Source organism: Toxorhynchites rutilus, chromosome 2, assembly GCF_029784135.1.
Source record: "Toxorhynchites rutilus septentrionalis strain SRP chromosome 2, ASM2978413v1, whole genome shotgun sequence".
Taxonomy (NCBI): domain Eukaryota; kingdom Metazoa; phylum Arthropoda; class Insecta; order Diptera; family Culicidae; genus Toxorhynchites; species Toxorhynchites rutilus.
Genome location: NC_073745.1, coordinates 242407867 through 242430576, shown reverse-complemented (window position 1 = coordinate 242430576; position 22710 = coordinate 242407867). Strand labels below are relative to the sequence as shown.

Genomic DNA, 22710 nt, shown 5'->3' with positions numbered 1-22710 from the left:
ATTAAATTAAATTACTAACCAAAAAATGCAGAAAACGCCTCTATGATTTTTTACGGAAACAAAATCCGATTTTCTCCAAGCGTGAAATTTTTCGAAGAAGACTAGTGCATTTGATATGTCGATCATTTAAATTGATTCAGTAGTTCAAAAATTATGAATTTTTGAAAGTCATTTCTAGAAAAAAGGAGGAAAATTGATTTTCGGACCACCCCAAAATGGAAATGGGCACCATAATGAGAAAATGAAAAAAAACCTGTCTAATATTATGCGATAAGGAACAAAACAACCAATTTTCACAAAAATCTGAGAACCTCCATATCGGTTTGGCAAGGAATGGCTCTATGGTTATTAGTAAGGCGCATGTATTTTCCGACCTCTGGATGTTATAATGCACACGGTACTTGCGGTATCTCCACTGGGGTCCGATTCTCCGTCTGACATGGTGAAACTCCCAGCCCTAGCCAACTCTCAGTAAAAACTTTGTGAGCTTTAATTAACCTAACGAATGAACAACACTCAATATTAGAATGGGGTAAAAGTAATCTTTTATTTTTGGGTGAAATTCAAAACTAATTTTAATATGCTTCGGATTGTCCGATTTCGGTCAAATATACACCGTTTTGTTGGAAAATGTGTTGCCATTCTAAAGATAGCCTCATAATGCCTCTATCATAGAGATATTGGTCCTTATTAGCGAAAAACCATAGCAATAGATTTTTACAATCTTCTCTTGATCCTAAGTTATTATCGATCTGGAAATTTTCCAAGGCGAGAAAAAGGTGATAATCGTTTGGTTCCAGGTTCGGACTATATGGTGGATGCATAAAAACATCCCAATCAAGCTCTCGGAATTGTGTGGCCTTGCGTTGTCCTGATGCAACACAACACCTCTTCTGTTGGCCAATTCTGAACGTTTCTGGCTAATCGCTTCAAACGGTCCATTTGTTGACAGTAGAGATAATAATTCAGTGTATTGGACTGAAAAAAAATAATAAAAATTAAAAAAAGACATTGACAAAAAATTGAAATAAAAAACTACAAATTTTTTTTTCAGAGTGAAATGCCACCTTTATAACTAGCCTAAACTTGAAATTGTATGATCGATATTACGCGAGATATTGATCACTAAAGCCAGCCAACGAGAAAATAATGGATAAGTTTTTTCCCCAACCTAATATTACTAAGAACTACATATTAAAAGTAACCAGATGGTCAGAAGTCTAACGCGGGACACCAAAAAAACGTTATGCATATACTAAACTGACCAGACGTCCCGCATTTCAACAAAATGTCCCGCGTAAGATTCCGTCCCGCGAAACGTCCCGCATTTGGAAAAAGAAACGAAAATGTCCCGCGATATCAATATATTTCAATATCACAATTTGATCATGTTGATTTTCTTAAATGGATGAACCTCAAAAAAAAACTTTTATTTGGGTGACTGTTCAATAGCGCTTCTAATGCATCCAAAGATTAATACGTTGAGCTGGTTTCATCGCACCGACATTGGGCTTTTTGTTTAGAGAGTGTCAACTGGAAGCGACAGCAACAAAATTGGAAAATGATTTTTATAAAAGTCCCCTATTGATGAAGTATCGTAAATGAAGCGCTGGGCGGTCTTACGGATGTTGGCTGGCGTGTATGTTTTACCTTTTCGTGGCTTTGGTGGCCGTCTTTCTCTCTATTTTGACCATTCGTCTAAAAGTTTTCTATTGGTCGCAGCTGATGGGAATGATGGGAAGGTTGATGGTCTTCGCGACACTGTTTATCTCTAGCCGACCCATCCTCCAGTGATCTTTGGCATAATGGACTGATCCCATGTTCGGCATAAAGAACACATCACCTTCCCAACTCCGGCAAGTACTTCGTACTATATATTAGGCTGTCAGAAAAGTCCTGCGGTATTTTTTTTGAATTTTCATTTGTTCATAAAATTAGTTACAATCATCTGTTTTAAGTCAAATATGCGCCGTTTTGTTCGATGACTTGTTCCCAACGAGATGCCAACTTCATTATACCCCTGTTATAGAAGCTCGCTTCCTATTGACAAAAAACTCGGATAGCCAATTTTCACAGGCCTCTTTTGTGGCTAACTTCTGACTACCTAGCTCGTTCGCCATGGACAAAAACAGGTGGTAGTCACTTGGTGCAAGGTCCGGACTATACGACGGATGCAAAAGAACCTCCCATCCGAGTTCCCGGAGCTTCTGGCGCGTCATCAAAGAAGTGTGTGGCCTGGCGTTGTCCTGATGGAAGACAATGCGGCCTCTGTTTATCAAAGATGGCCTCTTCTTCATGAGTGCTACCTTCAAGCGGTCCAGTTGTTGGCAGTACAGGTCCGAAATGAGCGTTTGGCCATAGGGAAGCAGCTCATAATAGATTATTCCTTGACAATCCCACCAAACACACAACATAACCTTCCTGGCCGTTAATGAGGGCTTGGCCACCGTCTGAGCCGTTTGCGCTTCACGTTGTCGTAAGTGACCCACTTTTCATCGCCAGTCACCATCCGCTTCAGAAACGGGTCGATTTTGTTGCGATTCAGCAGCGATTCACATGCGTCGATACGGTCAAAGATGTTTTTTGCGTCAACGTGTGTGGCACCCATACATCGAGCTTCTTTGTGAATCCAAGCTTCTTCAAATGGTTAATAACGGTTTGATGACTTATCCCCAGCTCTTGGCCGATGCTACGGCTGCTACTATGCCGGTCTTTCTCGGCTAATTCAGCGATGGCGCATCTTCGACGACCTCTACACCAGAACGAAAACGTTGAAACCATCGTTGTGCGGTGGAAATGTACTGTAAAATATGTCGGTTTTTCTCTTTATTTTGCTCCATATTTGCGACACTATAACTCACGAACGACTTAACCAAACAAAACACTGTCAAGGACTATATTATAGCGCGCCAAAATACCTTTCCAACAAGCTATAGTATGACTCGATACAATGAATACAACTAGAACTACGCGTTTACAACGACTCCTGCGGAAATGCCGCTGGACTTTTTTGACAGCCTAATATCTCCCCGTTCACCATATGACTCGAGAGAAGAGCAGCTTGGACATTCCCTTCACGTCTGTCAGAGAAGGACCTTCTCCGAGAACTTCATGTGGATGATATATTCAACGTCATCGCTTAGCTGGGGAACGTAAAGCACCCGGTCCCCTGCCATTCGTTGAATTCTAGCAGCAAGTACGTCAGGTCTTTCATTATGAGTACGAAAAGAAGTGTTTCACTTCTTTCGCCGGAAAGAAGTTTTTCACCAGCACCTCAAGCTACTCCTTCTGGGTGGTTGCCTGCTGCTGAGATACGACCGGTCTCGTCTGACGCTTCCGCATAAAAATGTCCATTTTAGCCAGATTCTTCTCCACCGTTTGGCCGGTTGCTTCGATCTCCCGGTTTAAGGAGCGGCAAAGAGATGATATTGTAAATATCAGATCGGCTATATCTGGCGGACACAAAGTGCCTCAGGATGTCCAACTTCTTCGCTGTGGGGTGGAGCTTACAGTATGGAAAAATGATCAAGTTGCTTGACAGTGCTGCTGCTGTGAATCAACAGCCTTGAATCATTTTTGTTGTAGACTTAATGAACGCAAGATTTAAGGAAAATTTGTTCCCATAAATTATCTTTCATCACCATCCGAAATTAGTCCATTTTTTGAATGCATGCATTAACATTAAAATCGATGAAAAATGAATTGGAATTTTCGAGCATTCCATTCGGTAATTTGAAGAAAATTGTAGAATTTGAATCGTGCTTGCCAAGCGTAAATGCTCTGATTGAGCGAGTGATTTTCGGGCGTAAACAAAATCTAAACCACCGAAAAATCACAACTGAGTGCCGATACTCAGAAAGAAATAATACTGATCAGTTTAGACTCGTTAAACTATGGTTTATGTTCACATAACGTATATACATAACGTTTTGTTTTTTGTGTTCCGCGTTAGACCTCTGACCATCTGGTCACTTTAGCAAATATGTTATCTGAACATAAGCCATAGTTTAGCGAGTATCATTTATTCGTAAAATTCTTAACATGTGCAAAGAAAATTCGAATCCATTTTTCAACGGTTTTAGTGTTAACGCACAAGACGACGACGCTAGAATTCAACGAAAAGCAGGGGATCGGGTACTTTACGTTCCCCACCAAGGAGGTAAGCGATAACATCCAATATATCTCCAACATCAAGTTCTCGAAGAAGGTCCTTCTCTGGCAGACGAGAAGGGAATTTCCAAGCCGCTCTTCTTTTGGGTCTGACGGTGAACGGGGAGATATACAGTACGAAAAGCCTGTCGTAAGTTGCCGCCTCCATAAAAAAGTATCACGCAAAGCTGATGTGGTCTTCAGGCCGAACCTGGCAGCAGCCCATTATGCCAAAAGATTACTGGAGGATGGTTCGGCTGGAGATAAAGATTGTAGCGAAGACCGACAATCTTCCCAACATCCTCCAGCTGCGACCGATAGAAAATTTCTGGGAGAACCTTAAACGGAAGACTTCCTCCAATAATTTCATAGTCAAAACGGAGAGACAGCTGACCGCCAAAGCCACGAAAAGCCTAGAGAACATGCCGACATCCATCTTTTCATCGGTCATGGTAGAGATTCCGGCCAACTTCCGTAAGGCCGTGCGGCACTTCATTTACGATACTTCATCAACTCTGCCTCTTCCTGCCCAGCATACACTAGCTCTTCCGGCTTATTTAACACGTTGAGCCCCGACCGAGCTAGAGGGCCGAAAATGAACTTTTCGCTAGCCATTGTAGTAGTATAGATAAACCCACGTGTAAAAATGGGGTAATAGTGTTTGTGAGAGAAGAGCAAAGCACACGTAAATAGATCAATTCACATATCAGACTGTGTGGCGCTTCATTGACACGAGTCTTTGAATACATTTGAAAAAAAAATAACAATTCAATACTAAAGTAAAATGTATGAACGATATGTTTCGATGAACAATTGCTAATATAAATATATATAGAAGATGCATTTGCATATGAAGTAAAATTCTGATTATACGCGAGCGTAACATGAGCAAATTTATAACACATGCGAATTTGGGCTCTTTTGGTATTGACAAGTTCTTCCGCATAGTAACTCGATGTTGATAATTCCTTAATATTTTCCTTCGTTGATCGTATTGTTTTCACATATGTGTGTTGGAGAGCCTTAGCCCTTCTCTTCGTTGGCCGAGGCATTTGATTGAATGTAATACTTTTCCGTTTACTGTTTTTGATAGCATAGGCAGCCGTGGCAGTGTTCCGAGCTCGGCAATACAATTTTCTTACCCAATGTTAAAGTTGCTAAAACTTACATTATAGACCCATTAAACGTTAAAATAATAATTGTATTGATATCAACACAATTTTATTCTATTGATTTTCATGACATGAAACGCTCTGACTCAGGAATAATATTTTATTTATTGTGTTGTCTGGCATCAGTGTCGAAAAAATAACGATGCTTTCATCAATACAAACAAAACCATAGCCGAAGATTGAAAAATGAAAATTTAACTTTCAGAGCACTACTTCGAGTTTTCCGACGTTTTCCAATTTACAGTGCGACAACAGGTGAAAATTTAATATCTTGTGAGTAATCGATTATAGTTTGGTTGATATTACTTGATGGGAAGTGTGCGAAAACGATCATTTTCTTCACACTGTTTCGCAAAATTATTGATTTTTGGGCGAGGGGTCAGGGAGGGAAATGAAAGAAATGAGCGCCATTGTGGCAGCCATTTGTGGCTAGCTTCCACCTTCACCATAAGCCGTTATACACAAAATATATCATTTCTATACATTAGCAAAGATAACAACATCAGTAATAGTAATAGTAATAGTAATAGTAATACTAATAGTAGTAGTAATAGTAATAGTAATAGTAATAGTAATAGTAATAGTAATAGTAACAGTAATAGTAATAGTAATAGTAATAGTAATAGTAATAGTAATAGTAATAGTAATAGTAATAGTAATAGTAATAGTAATAGTAATAGTAATAGTAATAGTAATAGTAATAGTAATAGTAATAGTAATAGTAATAGTAATAGTAATAGTAATAGTAATAGTAATAGTAATAGTAATAGTAATAGTAATAGTAATAGTAATAGTAATAGTAATAGTAATAGTAATAGTAATAGTAATAGTAATAGTAATAGTAATAGTAAAAATAATAAAGCTACGCCAGTAACACTTGCTGAGTGACGATATTGTGCAACTAGCTCAATGCTAATGCTAATTAGCAAAGATAACAACATCAATTCGTTATTGGTAGAATTGAAATTATATGTATTTTTAAATGAATGTCACATTGCTTTAGTTCAATATCTTTATTAAAACATAACTTTCATAAAATTATTAAAACAATCACTGATAAAATACTTTTCAGGCAATATTCCTCGTAACTTTTCGGAAATAATGTTGCATCTTCTTCATCCGTTTGCACTGCATCTGCACGATCCGATCCATTTGGCTTTCATGCCGGCAGATACCACAGAACTGGCTCGACAGGATGTGCAACGGTGTGCGGTAGTAGCTGTTCGGATCCCGATTGCAGGCGTTCTTTTTGTGGGCCCATCGGTGCAGCACTGCTTCGATGAGCATGATCAATATGATCGCTAGTTTGGGCACGATGAAGAGCGACGGAATCAGTAGGAGCAGATAGCTGGTCTTGTTGTAGCCGAGAATTATTTCCTGCGAATGTCGAAACACAGAGTGGCCAATTTGTAACTCCTTTTCACAAATTTTTATCGGAAACAAGCATTGGGAAAAGGACTAATTTGAAGGGGTTTGTGCATCCTTTCGAAAGGGTGATCGCGCAGAGGAAGTGCCACTATCTATCGTTTAACGAATACCTCCTTCAGGTGCATCATTTTCTCCCGACTGGCCAGCGGGTAGCTGCTGTTGACCTTGGAAATGCAGCACTGCTTGCGATTGATCGTACCGCTGTTGCTTCGCAAATAATGTTTCGGAATGTAGAACTTGGAGCGCTCTCGGCGAAAATCGAACGATGGATAGGAGCTACTTTCGCCCGTTTCTCTGTCGTGGTACAGAGCACCATCCTGGTACGCACCGAGTTCTAGCTCTCCAGTTTCCTTGTCGAACATCGTCGGAATTCTGGAACGATCGAAAGAGTCAAAATAAGTCCAATTCATCAGTGTCGAAAAGTTTATTGCATGTCGGTATGGGTTTTTTTACTATTTGTGGCTCCGGAACGAAGTGCAAATGAATTCAATTGAACGCTTATTCATATGACGACGGGCTTGTGCCATCGGACCCCCCGGTTCAAAGGTCGTCGGAATCCACTTCGTACGTGAAGAGGTGGAAGCGGTAAAGTAATCCAACTATTGATTTATTTTTAGCGCGATAATTATGAACGACACAAATATAGTTTGAAAGTATTAATACAGGGGTAAATAATTGGAACCTAAATTATTCATGCTAGACGGAATAATGTTGTTTTCAAAGATTACGTTGATAGACCTCCAATCGCGAAATATCAATTCTCATGATATATTGTTTGGCAAGTGAATGATTGATTCGGAAACGTAAACATCGCTTGAGTAATGAGCGATGAGCAAAGACAAGCAAAGGTGTATTTTAAACAACATCGTGCTACTTCAAATGAAGTAAATACCACTTCAATCGATTGATAAGACAATACAAAATATGAAGACTCGAAATAGCGAACATGTACTCTAGGTATATCATTCAACCTAGTGTCGAATATATCTATTGCGGTAAGTAGCGGTCAAATAAACCCAGGAAAGTGTGTACACATTGAACTTCAAAAGACTTCAAAAAGAATGTTATTGGATATTTTTTTGAAAACAAATAAATCATGGACAATTTTCTTTGATCTACTTGTTTTCTTTTTCTTCTACACTATTTTGCAGTGCATGATTTTAATAATCCCAGACCGTATACCAACAAAGAAATATGCCGTAGAAATCAAACATAAATAGCTGCATAACTCGAGAACTAATCGAGCAAATGGAACCTAATTTGGCATGTGAAGGTTTTTGAATATGAGAAATGTTTCTATGATGGTATGACGTAAAAATAAGACACATTTCAACCAAATATAACAATGTGTTTTTTTTAATGTGATATAACGCACCCCTATATCTTCTTGTATCGATACAAATAAAAATGGATCATCGAATGTGTTGATAAGAGCAAAACTCGAGAAAGAAATTGTTCGATATAGGGCTGTGTTATTCTATCATATTTTCTGTTATTCCATGTAACGGAGAAACATGTTTTTTGCAAGTGGTTGTAAAATCTTGAACGAGAATTGTGTCTGAAAATAATCTGATATCATAATGACGAGTTTTGGTAGAAGTACTAGGAATTTTATAGTAAAAGGTAATTTCAAAGGGTAGATTAGATAATCAATCAATGAACAGTTCTGCGATTGGACCTATGAACGTACGTTTAGTAAAAAAACGTGAATGTGATAACGAAAAATAAATTTTGGGCGAGACCAAGTTTACCGGGTCAGCTAGTAATTAAATAAATGTATGTTATGAAAATTATGCTTCTGATTTCTCCCTAAAAATCGGCACGAATATTCCGAACAATACTTACACGAGGAAAAATTTTGCAATAGTGAACTAATGATGAAATTGAAGATCAGTTAAGGGAACGGGATAGTAGGGATATTAGGCACTGATTAACGTTCATTAGTTTGAGCAGCAAATTGGATGTTAAACGAGTCAAAAGTAACAAAATATTGTTATAACTTGAACAGTGTGATGCTATCCATTTTGATTTTTTCACCACTGAAGTTCTTTTACAGCTTTAGTTCTATGATTTCGACTAACTTAGTTCCACTAATGAAGCCCTTAATTTCAATGTCTGATTTAATTGAAAATATAAGCAGCGCAGTCAGTTTACGAGAGCTTATGATACAAAATGTACGAAATAAGATTCACAAGTGATGCTTGAATATAACGTAATAAAACCTACGTAAATGTAATTTGAACGTAACTAAAAAGTGCTATAAACAACTTCACGGGTTATGTTGGCGAACAAATCAAATAATTGAGAACAAACCGTTACCGTTAATAAAGTTAACATTTTTATCAATATAAAAACATAGAAAAGAAAATAGAAACGAACTTAAAAGGTAATTTACGCGCAGTTCAATTATTTGTCCGTTTTTTTCCCGATGAAATTGGGTCAGATTGTCATGTACAACAATTTTTTTCGTTGGAAGTGTGCATTGAACAAGAATGATTACAATTTTGCGACCAGACACGAAGCCGTATTACATCATCAGAGTAACGCTCGGCCTTAAAACTATTTTGAAGAAGTGAATGGTTTTTTTAAAATATTTTTTATGTCTATGTCCACCCTTTGCTCCATAGAATACAGCATCAAAAATTGGTTTTATTCATGAATTGTCTTAAAACACGAACAGTTATGTTGGCAGGAAGTACATATAGGGGACGTGGAGATAAGACGGACATGTTAAGAAATACTTTAATTGTATCTTTGGAAACTCATGTTTCCCAAAACTTGAATGTGGTTTCTTACAATTTAATATACTGGTTTTCGAAATAATGGACCATGATTTACCAAAAAATGTTTTTCAATGGTTTTTTACTGAAATTAAAACAGACCAAAAAGTAGCACATTTTTTTCGACGCGGGTAATATAGGCATGTAGTGGGTGGAATATGGACAGGTTTTTAATATACGAAGCGTAGAAGTTTATCGCTCAGGAGAGAAATGATTTTATTTAACCAAGGTTTGAACTCATTACGAATGTCGGTTAAAGGAAAAATCGAATTATTCCACCTAGAAGTTATATTGTGCTTTTCAGCATTATAAACGGACAGACCCTCAACTTTTTTGCTTTGATCAGCTTATAGACAGTCCACCTTTGGCGATTTGATTCCCGTTTATAGACGCAAAGCATACTTTAGGAATAGATAGATAGATTTTTCAGGATCTATTTCACTCCCACTGGCAACTGTCCGTTTTACCGCACCGTTTTAAATTTTAAATCCGGAAGGCGGATCAAAGTAAACGATTAAATTTCTTATTGGAGAAGTTGCAGAAAAGTGTCCGGAATTCAAATCTCGCATTACTTTTGAAAAGGACCTATCTACTTTGATCGATTCTCTTCATTGACTCTCTCTTTCGATAACCACGGCCTTGCAGAAAGATTTTGCGTCAGTTTTACCACATAGTTTAATAAACGAGGTTCCCTTCTACAATCCTGATCGTCGAACACATCAGGAAATGCTTTTACCACCAAGTTATTAACGAAAGAGAATGCTGATGATGAGAATCGATCAATACTTTTCGAAAGTTACGCGAGAAACCATGAATAAAAAAAATTTAAAATCACAGCACAATGGAGATATTTACGAATTTTGAACAAATATAACATGATTTTGTGAAATTCTGTAATAACTTACATGAAAGCATTCTTATTCTACAGAAATGGTAATTTTTAAACAATGAAATGTCAATATTATTTAGTAGTTGAAGTTATCATCGTAAGTGTTTAAGTGTCCGGATTTTGATGCATAACGATATTGCCAGAAAGATCGGAAAAATAGCCAAAAGCGATGGAGAATTATCTCCTGCATAAAATTGTGTGGTTGAACTATTGGTATTATCAAAGAAAATGTGGAACAAAGATCCATAATTAAAGAACGTTAATTACCACGAATACTGGAAACAAATCGTTCATGAGCACTTATCAATTTTATTTGGTATGTGTTTTTACCAACACACTCCTATGGACGCGAACAAAGCAAAAGCTATTTGGAACTATTTGTAAATAACAAGATGACTCTCGGGAACACAATCAGACAAAGACATTTAATTCTGTGCACGCGCTCGAAAGTGTGTTGTGTACGTGTATCGATACTGATAAGATGAAAAGCCGCACATGCTTCCAACACACGTATGAAGACGTGAACAAAGTCAAATATGTGTCTGATAACGTCAGATGAAGGTTAAAGTTGAAACTAGCCTGTGAACAACTAAATTAATATTCTTCTGACGACACAGTGGATTAATCTTTTCTGGCTTAGCGTAAATGCAAACAAAACAATTCAATTCTTTTCTTTCGTGTTGTATGCAACAATCACCTTCCAAAAGAGAACTTCCTCATTATCAAATCATGGGAGCAACCATTAGAACATCAACTGATCTGTTGTTAATTTGATCCGGGAACACAAAATCATTTATATGCTTTTTGCAGTGTTACGTCTATAGAAGTGTGTTGGAAATACGTAACCAACATACCGTAATTGATAAGCATTCTGTCATGCACGGACTCACTCATAGTAATTAACATTCGACAATTAGAAAACATTTGTGTTCCACTGTTGTCAAAAGATTATCAAATTGCATCAGTTAGGTGGAATGTGAACTAATGAAGAAAGCCCGAGTACCATGAGAAGGCACATAACACTAATAGGTACATTAACCCTTTCACTAAGGCAGTTTGTTCCGTCGGAGTGCTACCGTTGTACGGAGCATTGCGCCGAAAAGTATGCATATCGCGCTGGTGTGATCAATGTGCAGTATCATCCTGATGTCGTCTATAGACTACACTCATAAAAAAGGGGTAAAAAAGGGGACATATATTACCTACTTCATTAGAGCTTAATACACGTTGCCTGTTAAAGAACTTAATTTATCACTGAAGGAATGAGAGGATTCTCACTTTGTGTTATGCCCGATTTATATTATCCGATGCGAAACGGCGCGAGTCCGACAAAATGTTCTCTTCGAGAAACCTTTGATGTCTTTGTCTGATCGGACACATCATATATCCATATATTCAAAACACTTGCGATAATATTTGCCTTGTATAAAACGTAACGTGTCGTGTCGGATTGATATAAAACCGCCTTTACTCGGGATATGACTCCGGCACGAATTGTGAACAGTAATAGGTCAGTGCATCTAACATCTTGGTGCTTCCGTGGCCGAGTGGTTAGCGTCACATATTATCAAGTCGGGGGTTCGGGTTCGATTCCCGTTCTGGCCGGGGGATTTTTCATCGAAGAAATTTATTCCGACTTGCACTGTGGTCACGCGCATTCCAGAGCTTGCCAAAATACATTGAAGTAGTGTTAGTGTTCGGTATATGAATCTCAACTAAGTACTAGGGGAGAACGGGGTAAGACGGCCACCCTTAGATATAGTACAATTAAACACAATGCATACAAAATTGAGGCATTTCATTATGCCAGCATCGATCTTTAGGATGTTTTCCGCAATCACGTTGACTTCCAAAAGTTTTTCTTTTTATTTCATAATGTTATATGATAAATTAAAAAAGGTATGAAAAAGGTGCTACTAAAATCATGACGAGTCAAGTTGGCCACCGAAATGACTCGTGAATCTAGGCGTTTAGAAGATGATTGTTTCCGGCAAAATTGTGCTACATATCAAGGTTGTTGTATATAACGTGCTTAATGTGCAACCCTTGCGAAATTATCATAATTAAAATTTGTTATATTTGGTATCTGAAAAAAAAAATTTAAATTTATCATGAGTTATTCAACCGACATGATGGTCTCATTCAATTCGTCAATAAGGCGCGTTCAAAGGTGCGTTTATGGCAAATCTCATCTCTTACAATAGTGGTCACCTTGCCCCCGCTTTGAGTCATGCAAAAGTGTCTCAATAATTCTGTGAAATGCTTTCAAAACATACCGTTTTCTATACAAACACACTCACACGGCCCGTGTGTTTATTATTCTAACATTGGTTTCGCAGGACATGTCCATAAAGGGTGGGTCACATCAAATTGCATCACGGAAAAAACGCTGTAGGAATTCGCCCAGTAGACCGATCCTTTTGAAAATTTTAGACAGTAAAATAAAAACTATTAAACAACTTTTGGCATTTTCTTTTTATTCATACTTCGAGCCCAAGCCCGTATGCTCGCACCTTCCTCTTTACCCCGTCCATAAGGTTCTGTACGTCAGGTTGTAGTTTTTTTTTGAACAGAAATTCATTTTCTCTTGAAGTCAATTGACAACTTTTGGGTTCTTCCGGAGGGCCTGCTTCATAATCGCCCAATATTTCTCTATTGGGCGAAGCTCCGGCGCGTTGGGCGGGTTCATTTCCTTTGGCACGAAGGTGACCCCGTTGGCTTCGTACCACTCCAACACGTCCTTTGAATAGTGGCACGAAGCGAGATCCGGCCAGAAGATGGTCGGGCCCTCGTGCTGCTTCAATAGTGGTAGTAAGCGCTTCTGTAGGCACTCCTTAAGGTAAACCTGCCCGTTTACCGTGCCGGTCATCACGAAGGGGGCGCTCCGCTTTTCGCAAGAGCAGATCGCTTGGCACACCATGTACTTTTTGGCAAACTTGGATAGTTTCTGCTTGCGAATCTCCTCCGGAACGCTGAATTTGTCCTCTGCGGAGAAGAACAACAGGCCCGGCAGCTGACGAAAGTCCGCTTTGACGTAGGTTTCGTCGTCCATTACCAGGCAATGCGGCTTCGTCAGCATTTCGGTGTACAGCTTCCGGGATCGCGTCTTCCCCACCATGTTTTGCCTTTCGTCGCGGTTAGGAGCCTTCTGAACCTTGTATGTACGCAGGCCCTCCCGCTGCTTGGTCCGCTGGACGAATGAACTTGACAAATTCAGCTTATTGGCGACATCCCGGACCGAACTTCTCGGATCACGTCTAAACTGCTTAACTACGCGCTTGTGATCTTTTTCACTGACGGGGCATCCATTTTTGCCGTTCTTCACCTTCCGGTCGATGGTTAGGTTCTCGAAGTATCGTTTTAGTACTCTGCTGACCGTGGATTGGACGATTCCCAGCATCTCACCGATGTCCCGATGTGACAACTCCGGATTCTCGAAATGAGTGCGCAGGATTCATTCACGACGCTCTTTTTCGTTCGACGACATTTTTCCAAATTTACGAAAAATTGACAGTGTAGCATGGCCAACGTGATCTATACACTCTTATCTGATTATAAGCGAAAGCTGAAGATATAATTCCTAAAAATTAAATTTCTACAGCGTTTTTTCCGTGATGCAATTTGATATTACACACCCTTTATTCACCACTAAAACACTAAATTTCTTGCAAGCAAAATAACAAATCGGTGCTCGTCGCCATCTGGATAGTTTATTTTTAAAGTTTATCATGACGTTTCACCAATACACACGCATAAATGGGTATAAATGATTGAGTGTAATGCAATACACCTAACTATTGCATTATAATTGTCCAAAAGTTTATTGTTTCAATAATCTAGAGAGTGGCCATTTTACCCCGGGTTACCGTCTTACCCTGTCCTCCCCTACTAATGAATTTGATGCAAGTATTACATAAAGGGTGTCCTACATCAAATTGTATCACGGAAAAACGTTGTAGAAAATTACCCAAGTCCAATTCATTATAAGCAATTTGTGTTTGATTTTTTCCACACACTCGTAAGTTGACAGTGTATGAACTTACGAGTGTGTGGAAAAAATCAAGGAGTGAAGATGAGTTCGGTCGTTGGTTACACACGATTATCCCTAAGGTCTCGACGAGTGCATGGTTCAAGGGATTCAATGTAGGTCGTTATTTTATTCGCGTGACATCTCGGCTTATGTCCAATCACTACAACCTAAACGCGCATCTTTATCGCATTGGGCTCGCAGCAATCTTCGTGATTGTGGCGATGACTACTACGACATCGAGCATATTGTCTGGTCGTGCATCCGGTTCCACGCTGCCCACTCTCAGCTTTCCGAAGCAGAGAGGGCACAAAGCAGACAATCGGATATCCCCGTCCGGGATATCTTAGGTAGTCGTGATCCTGATCTTCTACTTTATCTATACCTATTCCTCAGAAACGCCGATGTCAACGTTTAATGATGTTTTCTTCGTTGTATCCCTGCATCATATCCCTCCTAGTCGATCGATGAACTTTTACTCAGTCGTGGCAATACATATACATACTCTTTACAGATACAAACGACACGAGCCGAAGGTTGTGCATGCCACCGATCATTCACCAAGAGTAAAAAAAAACAAAAAACTTTTTCATCTGTATTTTCTCTTCCAAAAATCTGTATCAAAAATCTTTACCATTGAAAATATTAATTGCAGGAAAAAATCTGTTGTATCACCACGAAAAAAAATCTCATTAATTTTTTTACAAAATATCACATTTACTTACTAACTTCATATTTACATTTACTTACTACAAATACTACATTTGCTGTAAATGTACATTGCAAACCTCGAATTATTTGAATCTTTAGACATTAAAATTGAGTTCATCGAGTCGAAGCTTAATCTTGTTCTGATCATATTGTTGCTATGAAATTGTAGAACATCTGGTAATTGAATTTTCGCAAATTGTCCCATTTTCTGCAGAGTTTTCCGAAAATTTTCAATTATCATGTTTGGTTGGAATATGTTTGATTAAAAAATGTATTTTATTTTTTTTCATTCATTCGATATGGTGGGATATCAGTTCGAACGATATGGTGGGATATCAGTTTAACTCCTGTGTTTGTGATTATGTTTTGTAAATTTTACGCAATTTCGAAAATTCCACATTCATTTATTCTCTCTACTATTTTTACCCTTGCATCAATCTGTGCAATTTGGAGTGAAAAAAGGTAATCTTATGCTTAAACATGCAACATATTTTCTAGAAGGATATCTCAAGGGGTATTCACAAATCCTGACAGTTTTTCAACTGAACACTATAGTAAGCATGAATGAAGACTGATTGGAAACAAAGACTAACTACAGTGTTCCCTTTAAAGTGATTGAATTCAATCGCAGCGTATGGAAAGGATGTGATCCTAAAACTCGTCCGGAATTTATACCAACGAATCTAAAATTGGTGAATCCGCAGGAGCCAGGAGCTTGGAGTTTGTTCAGTATTTGACGGAAAGAAATCCTTTAAGAATGATTACCAAATATTAGGCTGTCAGAAAAGTCCTGCGGTATTTTTTTTTGAATTTTCATTTGTTCATAAAATTAGTTACAATCATCTGTTTAAGTCAAATATGCGCCGTTTTGTTCGATGACTTGTTCCCAACTCGTTCTAACTCAGGAAATAGTAAGTACAATTAGGTACCATTCCAGAGTAGATAACAAGATAAGTTCAAAATAAGTGTTTGTAGGTATTTTCGTTCTTCCCCTCCCAAAAATGTACAATCAACTTTGGAGACGAACCAGCCTATATAGAGAAAATATAGAGAAATCTGTTCTGCCACATTTAGTGAACAATGTGGCCAACCAAAACGGGGTAACTTATTATTAAAATCTTGAAATTGAAGATTTGGATAGTCTCACTTGATTGGAAAGTGAAATGTGAAAATCAAAATAAACTTTGTCGCAACTGATTATCAAAATTATTCATGTCTCGAGAGACATTGTACGATTATAATGAACTGAAATAAATACTACTTGAAGTGCGCATTAATGTACCACAACTCAAAACTCTTATTACATGCTTTACTATTGTAAATATTAAGGGTGGGCGTTTTTAAACACTCCGAAACAAACAATCAATTTATTGTGACAATATGTGGCAATATGCTCCTCAGGGCTGTCACATCTCAATCGTTATCTAACATGTTTGAAACATTTGAAAATATAGATATAAATCACAATAAAGAACAATGCTAATTTCACATTCGATATGATGCAACCAGTTCTCTCAAAATGAAATTATATCCACACACATGAACATGCATACACACGAGCATCATTAGAGTAATGTTTCCCATCCACTTTTGAGCAATGGTTTGTCCTATCAGTACTCGAGTTAACCGGAAAGTGTTATAGCCAGTAATAAAAACAACCTGGTTTGCGTTACGTACCTGTGGCTAATAATCTGGATGCTGTATAACGATTACACTGTCTTCTCTCTGGATCGTTGGGCGCAAAAAAAATCTCTCACAGTGACGTCACCAACTGTTTACATTGAAACCGACCGGTCGATCTTAAGTACTTCTCTCATTAGGTCTTCCAGTTACGAATAATGACCGCGGGTTGGTGCTGGGCGGCAACACTTCAAACAATTCCCTCCACAAAAAAAAGATCATCAGTATGTTGCTTCTGTTGATCCCACTCGATGATCGTTGCCTTACTTTATTTTAGCAATCCGTTTCAAAACTAATAACTTCGGAAGTAGTTTAACCGTTCTGAACGTCGGAAAACTTCAAACTCGACATTTGCATGTTGGTTTGACCAGGTTAGCTCAACAATATGTCAATCGACATGAAATTAACCGACTGAGTTAATGTAGTGTGCGAATGGAAATGTTAGGAATGGCAAAAGCTTCCGCTTAGTCGAACGTACGAAGTGCGACTGATTCATTACTAGACGAGGACTGCCGGTGTGATCGTGAATCAGTTTTATCACTTTGATTGTATGTTCATATTGGCTTTACATTTGTCACAATTAACATGAGAAAGGTATTGTTCCTTTGTCTTGGTCAATGAACAAAGTATATTTTTGAGAACATAACATTATGATTTTCTTTGATGGATATTATCGTAACTACTATTTCAATTGTCTTAAATATATTTTATTTAAATGGTATAAAAAACGTTTGTTTCTAATAAATTTACGACTATCGGTAGGAAGGCATCAGAATTGGAAAACCCAGATTACTTCCCGTTTTACACTGATTACCATATCATGCCACAGGTTATTGATAAGTTATCGGAAGAGCTGCTATAAGATAAGACACTTTTTGTTCAGCCCCGAAGTGGAAGATCTCAACTGATTTCAAACAGTCACATTTTCATGTTCTTCGCTACATAGTACATATTTCCAGTATCTGACCAAGCCAATATTTGAATGTAGCTTCAACCGAAAACAATCGTTTATGATTTATTGGGACTTGGATTTGAACCCGTATTTTTCAGCGTTCGAAAGGATAGCCATTTCCATCTTTGGGACGAGCTCCCGTTCAGATCGTGGGATACTTCCATCAGAATATGACCGGTGTTCAATGGTATGCAGGTATTTGTGAACTAACTGCTCAAATACAATCAAAACGTTTTATGTGTTATCCAAGTCACACCGAATCATAACAAAAATAACGCAAAAAAATATGATTAATTCTCCCAGTGGTTAACTGCTACATGGTGTCTGAATATGTTCCTGCCCTCTTTGTGACAGCGAAACGCATGTGTTTGCTTAAAACAGAAAATCGTTATTTATTTGAAGTATACTCCATAAAGTTCGATGCCGATGTTCTTCAAAGAAAGTTCTTCTGTTCTGCCCTGGAAAACACGTGTTTTAAATTCCGATACTCATAAATACCAAGGCGCGTAGAAGTATATCCTAAGGTGGGCCAACTTGCTAAAACCACTCTTTAGCCATCTTGGAAGTCTACTGTGTTTTGTTTGTAAACAAAACACAATACGCTTGTGCCCAAGCTCGCTCGTGATCAGTCTGTCTCTTTCGCACTTCAAGGGAATAATTCCCCTTCTGCTTTCTTCCGTACTGTTTTCATATACCGCTCCCCTAACCAACTTAGTGACGAAACGGCCTCACCTAGTACCATAGACCCGTCTTGATAAATACTTCTAAATAAAGGGTGGTTTACGAGGTCTGTTCAAAAAGTATCGCGACTTTCGAATCACGCGTGATACGTATATTCGATATTTTTTAGGGCATTATGTTGGTACTCATGTCTCTCACTTATACTGACAAGTACGGCTATTTTGAATGTTCAGATAATTTTTGACAACTGCTTTTCTTACACGTGTTTTGGATCATCATATGTGGCCTTGAAATCGAAGAAGATGTGGACCTGATACTCGCGGCTCTTTTGGAGGATCTGCCGCAGTGTAAAGCTCTGGTTCGTCATTGAGCACCCGGACATGAATCCGGCTTGATAATTTCCCACAAATCCCTGAAAGAGGATCTGAGACAGAATTTTGTAGGGACCATTCAAAATCGTGATTGCACGGTAGTTCCCACAAGCCAGCTTGTCACTTTTTTTAAGATGAGGCAGATTACTCCGTCCTTCCATTCCTCCGGTAGCTGTTCCGTGTCCCTGATACTGGCTATCAACCGGTGTATACACTCTACCAGTTTTCTCGGACCTCCCAGACCTACCTGAGGCCATCCTTACCAGCTGCTTTGTGGTTCTTTAGCTGACTAATGGCCTCCTTAACTTCACCCATCGTCAGGGGTGGTACGTCCTCGTTGTTCACTGCACCGGTGTAGTCTTCATCAACACCGTCTTGATCTCCTGCCTGCATGCTGTTCAGGTGTTCATAGTAGTGCTGTCTCCACCTTTCGATCACCTCGTGTTCGTTCGTCAAGATGTCTCCTTCCTTGTTCAAGCACATTTCGGAAGAATTTCCGCGATTCTCGAGAACGATAAAGCAACTCCATATCCTCACACGTGTAAGGCGAACTTAATGCTATCTGAGGGGTTGCTAGTTGCTGATTGGGCATATGAATTGCCTTCAGCGGTGCAATCAAAACCCGTGGTTCAGTGTTTGAGAATATCTGTCTCCACTGAGTCATATCCTCTATTGACTTCGCGAGGAGTGATCCAGACCAAGATTATTATATTGAGGTAAACCTTACAACAACATCAATTCTAAAGATGCTCCCACAATTAGAAACAATCTTCATAGTATTCTGCTGGTTACAGCTGTTTCGGCTGCCTCTACGTCGCCATGATGGGTTCGCTAGAGGTGAGACTTCATTTTCAAGAAAACATTTGGTTGGTAAAAGACTGGACGAAGTACACCATCGGTACTTCGTGTACCTGCAGGTATAAAGTAGATCCGTGGTTCTTAGCTTCTTCTGCAGTAACTCCTTTCCCCTAGTTGGCGTCTTTAGTATGGGTAAATATAGTGAAGTTCCAACCCGGTGGGATCCTGGTCGTATGTTGGTGATGATGATGATGATGGTCGAACTACGTTCTAAACTGTCAGTCGTCAATAACATAAGACATCAGCGCCCATACAAATAGCATACAAATAGCGTCTGAAGCGACGACAGCAAACAGATCTTTTTCGGAAAAAAGCGCATATCCGGAAAAAGCACAACCACGGGTTGTATTGGAGCTGCTGGAAATGGCGGCGGTAATTGAGCCCCTGAGGGCAAGGCTGTTGTCTATCCAGCCACTAGCAGAACCTAAAATAGCCTTAGAGCGACTAGATAGGGGAGCTGTCGATCCACAGGCTCAGATCGAACGGTCGAGCACTGATAACCAGCAGTTATGTCCATACCCTCTGTGTAGCGAAGAGCAACTTCAATTCACCCACCTACTCTGTCATCCTCAACGAAAGCGCTCCTCTTTGGTCTATAATCACCATTGTTCTAGACATGTGCAAGCGCAATATGAAGAAAGATGAGAAAGACGATGCCCTAAAGCTTGAAAGATGGAAAAATTACTAGACGGGGACAAGTTTTGTCACTTGAGCATCCTGAAACTCTTACCCATTGGACCAGCCTCAGAGATGAGCAGTGATTGGATGGAACCTAAGATTAATTATGAGATTCCGTAGAGAGTGATCGAACATTCTCGTTCAGTATAGGATGAAGATGATGTCAACGTTTGTAATGGTTCAATCAGAACAGGTGCCGGAGTGTATGGTCCCAGAACAAAACTCTATGTGGCTATGGGAAACTGGCCAACAGTTTTTCAGGTAGAAATAGATGCAATAATGGAATGTTTAAAGGTCTACCTCAAAAGGAAATATAGACATTCTAACATCTGCATATTCTCAGACAGTCAAGCCGCACTTAAAGCTCAAAATGTTTTTAAATGCTTTTCAGATAATGTCTGGGAATTACGCGGCAATTAAGTCAGATAAATTCGGTACAACTGTACTGGATTCCTGGCCATTGCAGTATAGAGGGCAACGAGCAAGCAGATGAACTTGACCATTCACTGGTCCAGAACCATTCTGTGGCTCACTCGCACCAAGATTTCTCCCAACTAGCGAACACTGGCTCTCTATATATTCGCCGTTGAAAGGGATAAGCGCATAGTATCTCTTTGGTGAATGATGACTGTATCCTCAGTTTAGGCATGGAACTCGCGCACAGGTGTATCATTTCAGTGAAAATGCCATCACTGATAACCAGTGATGAGTCGGAAATTTCGAACTATATCCAATACAGAGGACTTCACTGGATAGGAAGAGGTATGCCATCAAAGTTTATGCCAAAACAAACTGTAATTACCGGATCTTCATGTTATGCAGTCTTCAGAAAACAAACATAGCGCTTCGCTTGAGTTTTATTTTCATCAGCGCGTGCTCAAAAAAACTCGTATTCTCTCTTGGTGCGAAGAGCACAAAATTCATAAGTACGCAAAATGTACCCGGCGCAGAACTCAGATACTAAACATTTCTTTTCACTTGTGTGATACGCGTCGAATTATATACACACACACATACACATCAAATTCTAGCGCCTGCTTTGCCTTCATTCGTTCTAAGCAAAGCATAAAAACAACAGCGCGCCCCCATTTGAACCGTATACGCTTGTGTGAAGAAAAATACCTCAACAGAGAGAGCAATCCAGATTCAATTGCCCAGTATAGAAATACGGCGCAAGCACGGCGCAAATTTCAGCGTGAAACTTAGCTTAAAACTGAGCGTAAGAACGGCACTGACAACCAAACATTTCATCTGTGTTTCGGAGCGTGCTCATTCGCCAGAGCGCATGTGTGCGCAAGGAGTGGGAGCTCAACTGGGTACAAAAATCTTGTTGCGCATCAGCACCGAGTTGCAAGACTGCTGTTATGCGTATTGTGGAATAGTCGTGGTGTGATCCGCTGGGATGTATTGGATACAGACGAGACATTCGGTCACCACCGGAATTAGCATCAGCTTGGCACAGTGGCCAAGAAAGTAGGCGGTTGTTAGAAACACAATACATTTGTTGTCTTCGTTTTCGCATGCCGCATCAAATTTTGTACAGTCGATTCGACGACTTTCTCAGCAGCTACACGCCAGTTCGCCTTGAATTGCTACTTGCTCCCGACGACTTTTTTGTCTTCCGTAAGTTCCGCTTTACGATGGCCCAGTGTTGTTCGATCGGGAAGCTCTGGGATGTTGGGCGGGTTCTTATCCTTAGGCACGAATTGGACGTTGTGGCATACCACATACTACTTTTTGCCCTAGTAGCATGAGGCCAAATCCGGCCAAAACAGCACGGAACCCGTGTGCTGCTGCAGGAACGGCAGGAGTCGTTTTTGGAGGCACTCTTTGACGTAAACTTCCTGGTTGATACAAAAATGCTGCTCTTCTCTCCACACGAGCATATCGCCTGCCGAACCAGATTTTCCTTTGCGAATTTCGATAATTTAATGTTTTCGAATATCTCTGACACTTTGCTCCTTCCCGTCGCCGTGTAGAATTATTGTCCCGGAATCTAATTACAGTCGGTTTTGACGTATGTCTCGTCATTCATATCGATACAGTCGAATTTGATCAACATCGTCGTGTACAACTTCCGTGTCCTCGTTTTGGCCGATTTGTTTTGCTTTTCGTCGCGGTTTGGGGTCTTTACCTTTTTGTACGTTGACAGCCTAGCTCTTTTCTTGGCCCATTGCACCGTGGTGTGGGACACTCCGACTGTATCTGCCACATCCCGGATAGATAAGTTTGGATTCCTCGTGTATATCCTCTTCACCGCTTTGGTTGTCTGTTCGACCGTCGGGATGCGGTTTCTTTCACTTCCAGGCTTCCGAGTTGTGGTCAACCTCTTCC

At 39.5% G+C, this 22710-nt stretch overlaps 1 protein-coding gene across 1 annotated transcript; it reads right to left on the bottom strand.

The window, feature by feature from the left end:
• Positions 1-6325: 6325 nt before the first annotated feature.
• Positions 6326-17334, bottom strand: LOC129771017 (uncharacterized). The gene is made up of 4 exons (XM_055774255.1): positions 17104-17334; positions 16834-17038; positions 6860-7121; positions 6326-6698 (listed from the first exon to the last, which is right to left on the bottom strand). Exons 3-4 carry the CDS (start codon positions 7109-7111, stop codon positions 6390-6392), a joined length of 561 nt encoding a protein of 186 aa, XP_055630230.1. The 5' UTR covers positions 7112-7121; positions 16834-17038; positions 17104-17334; the 3' UTR covers positions 6326-6389.
• Positions 17335-22710: the final 5376 nt, after the last annotated feature.

Bases quoted from the DNA above. Each gene is read 5' to 3' on its own strand.
- LOC129771017 (XM_055774255.1), bottom strand. From the start codon at position 7,111: ATGTTCGACAAGGAAACTGGAGAGCTAGAACTCGGTGCGTACCAGGAT. The intron at 6,699-6,859 runs GTATTCGTTAAA...CGACATTCGCAG, and splicing joins AAATGATGCACCTGAAGGAG to GAAATAATTCTCGGCTACAA.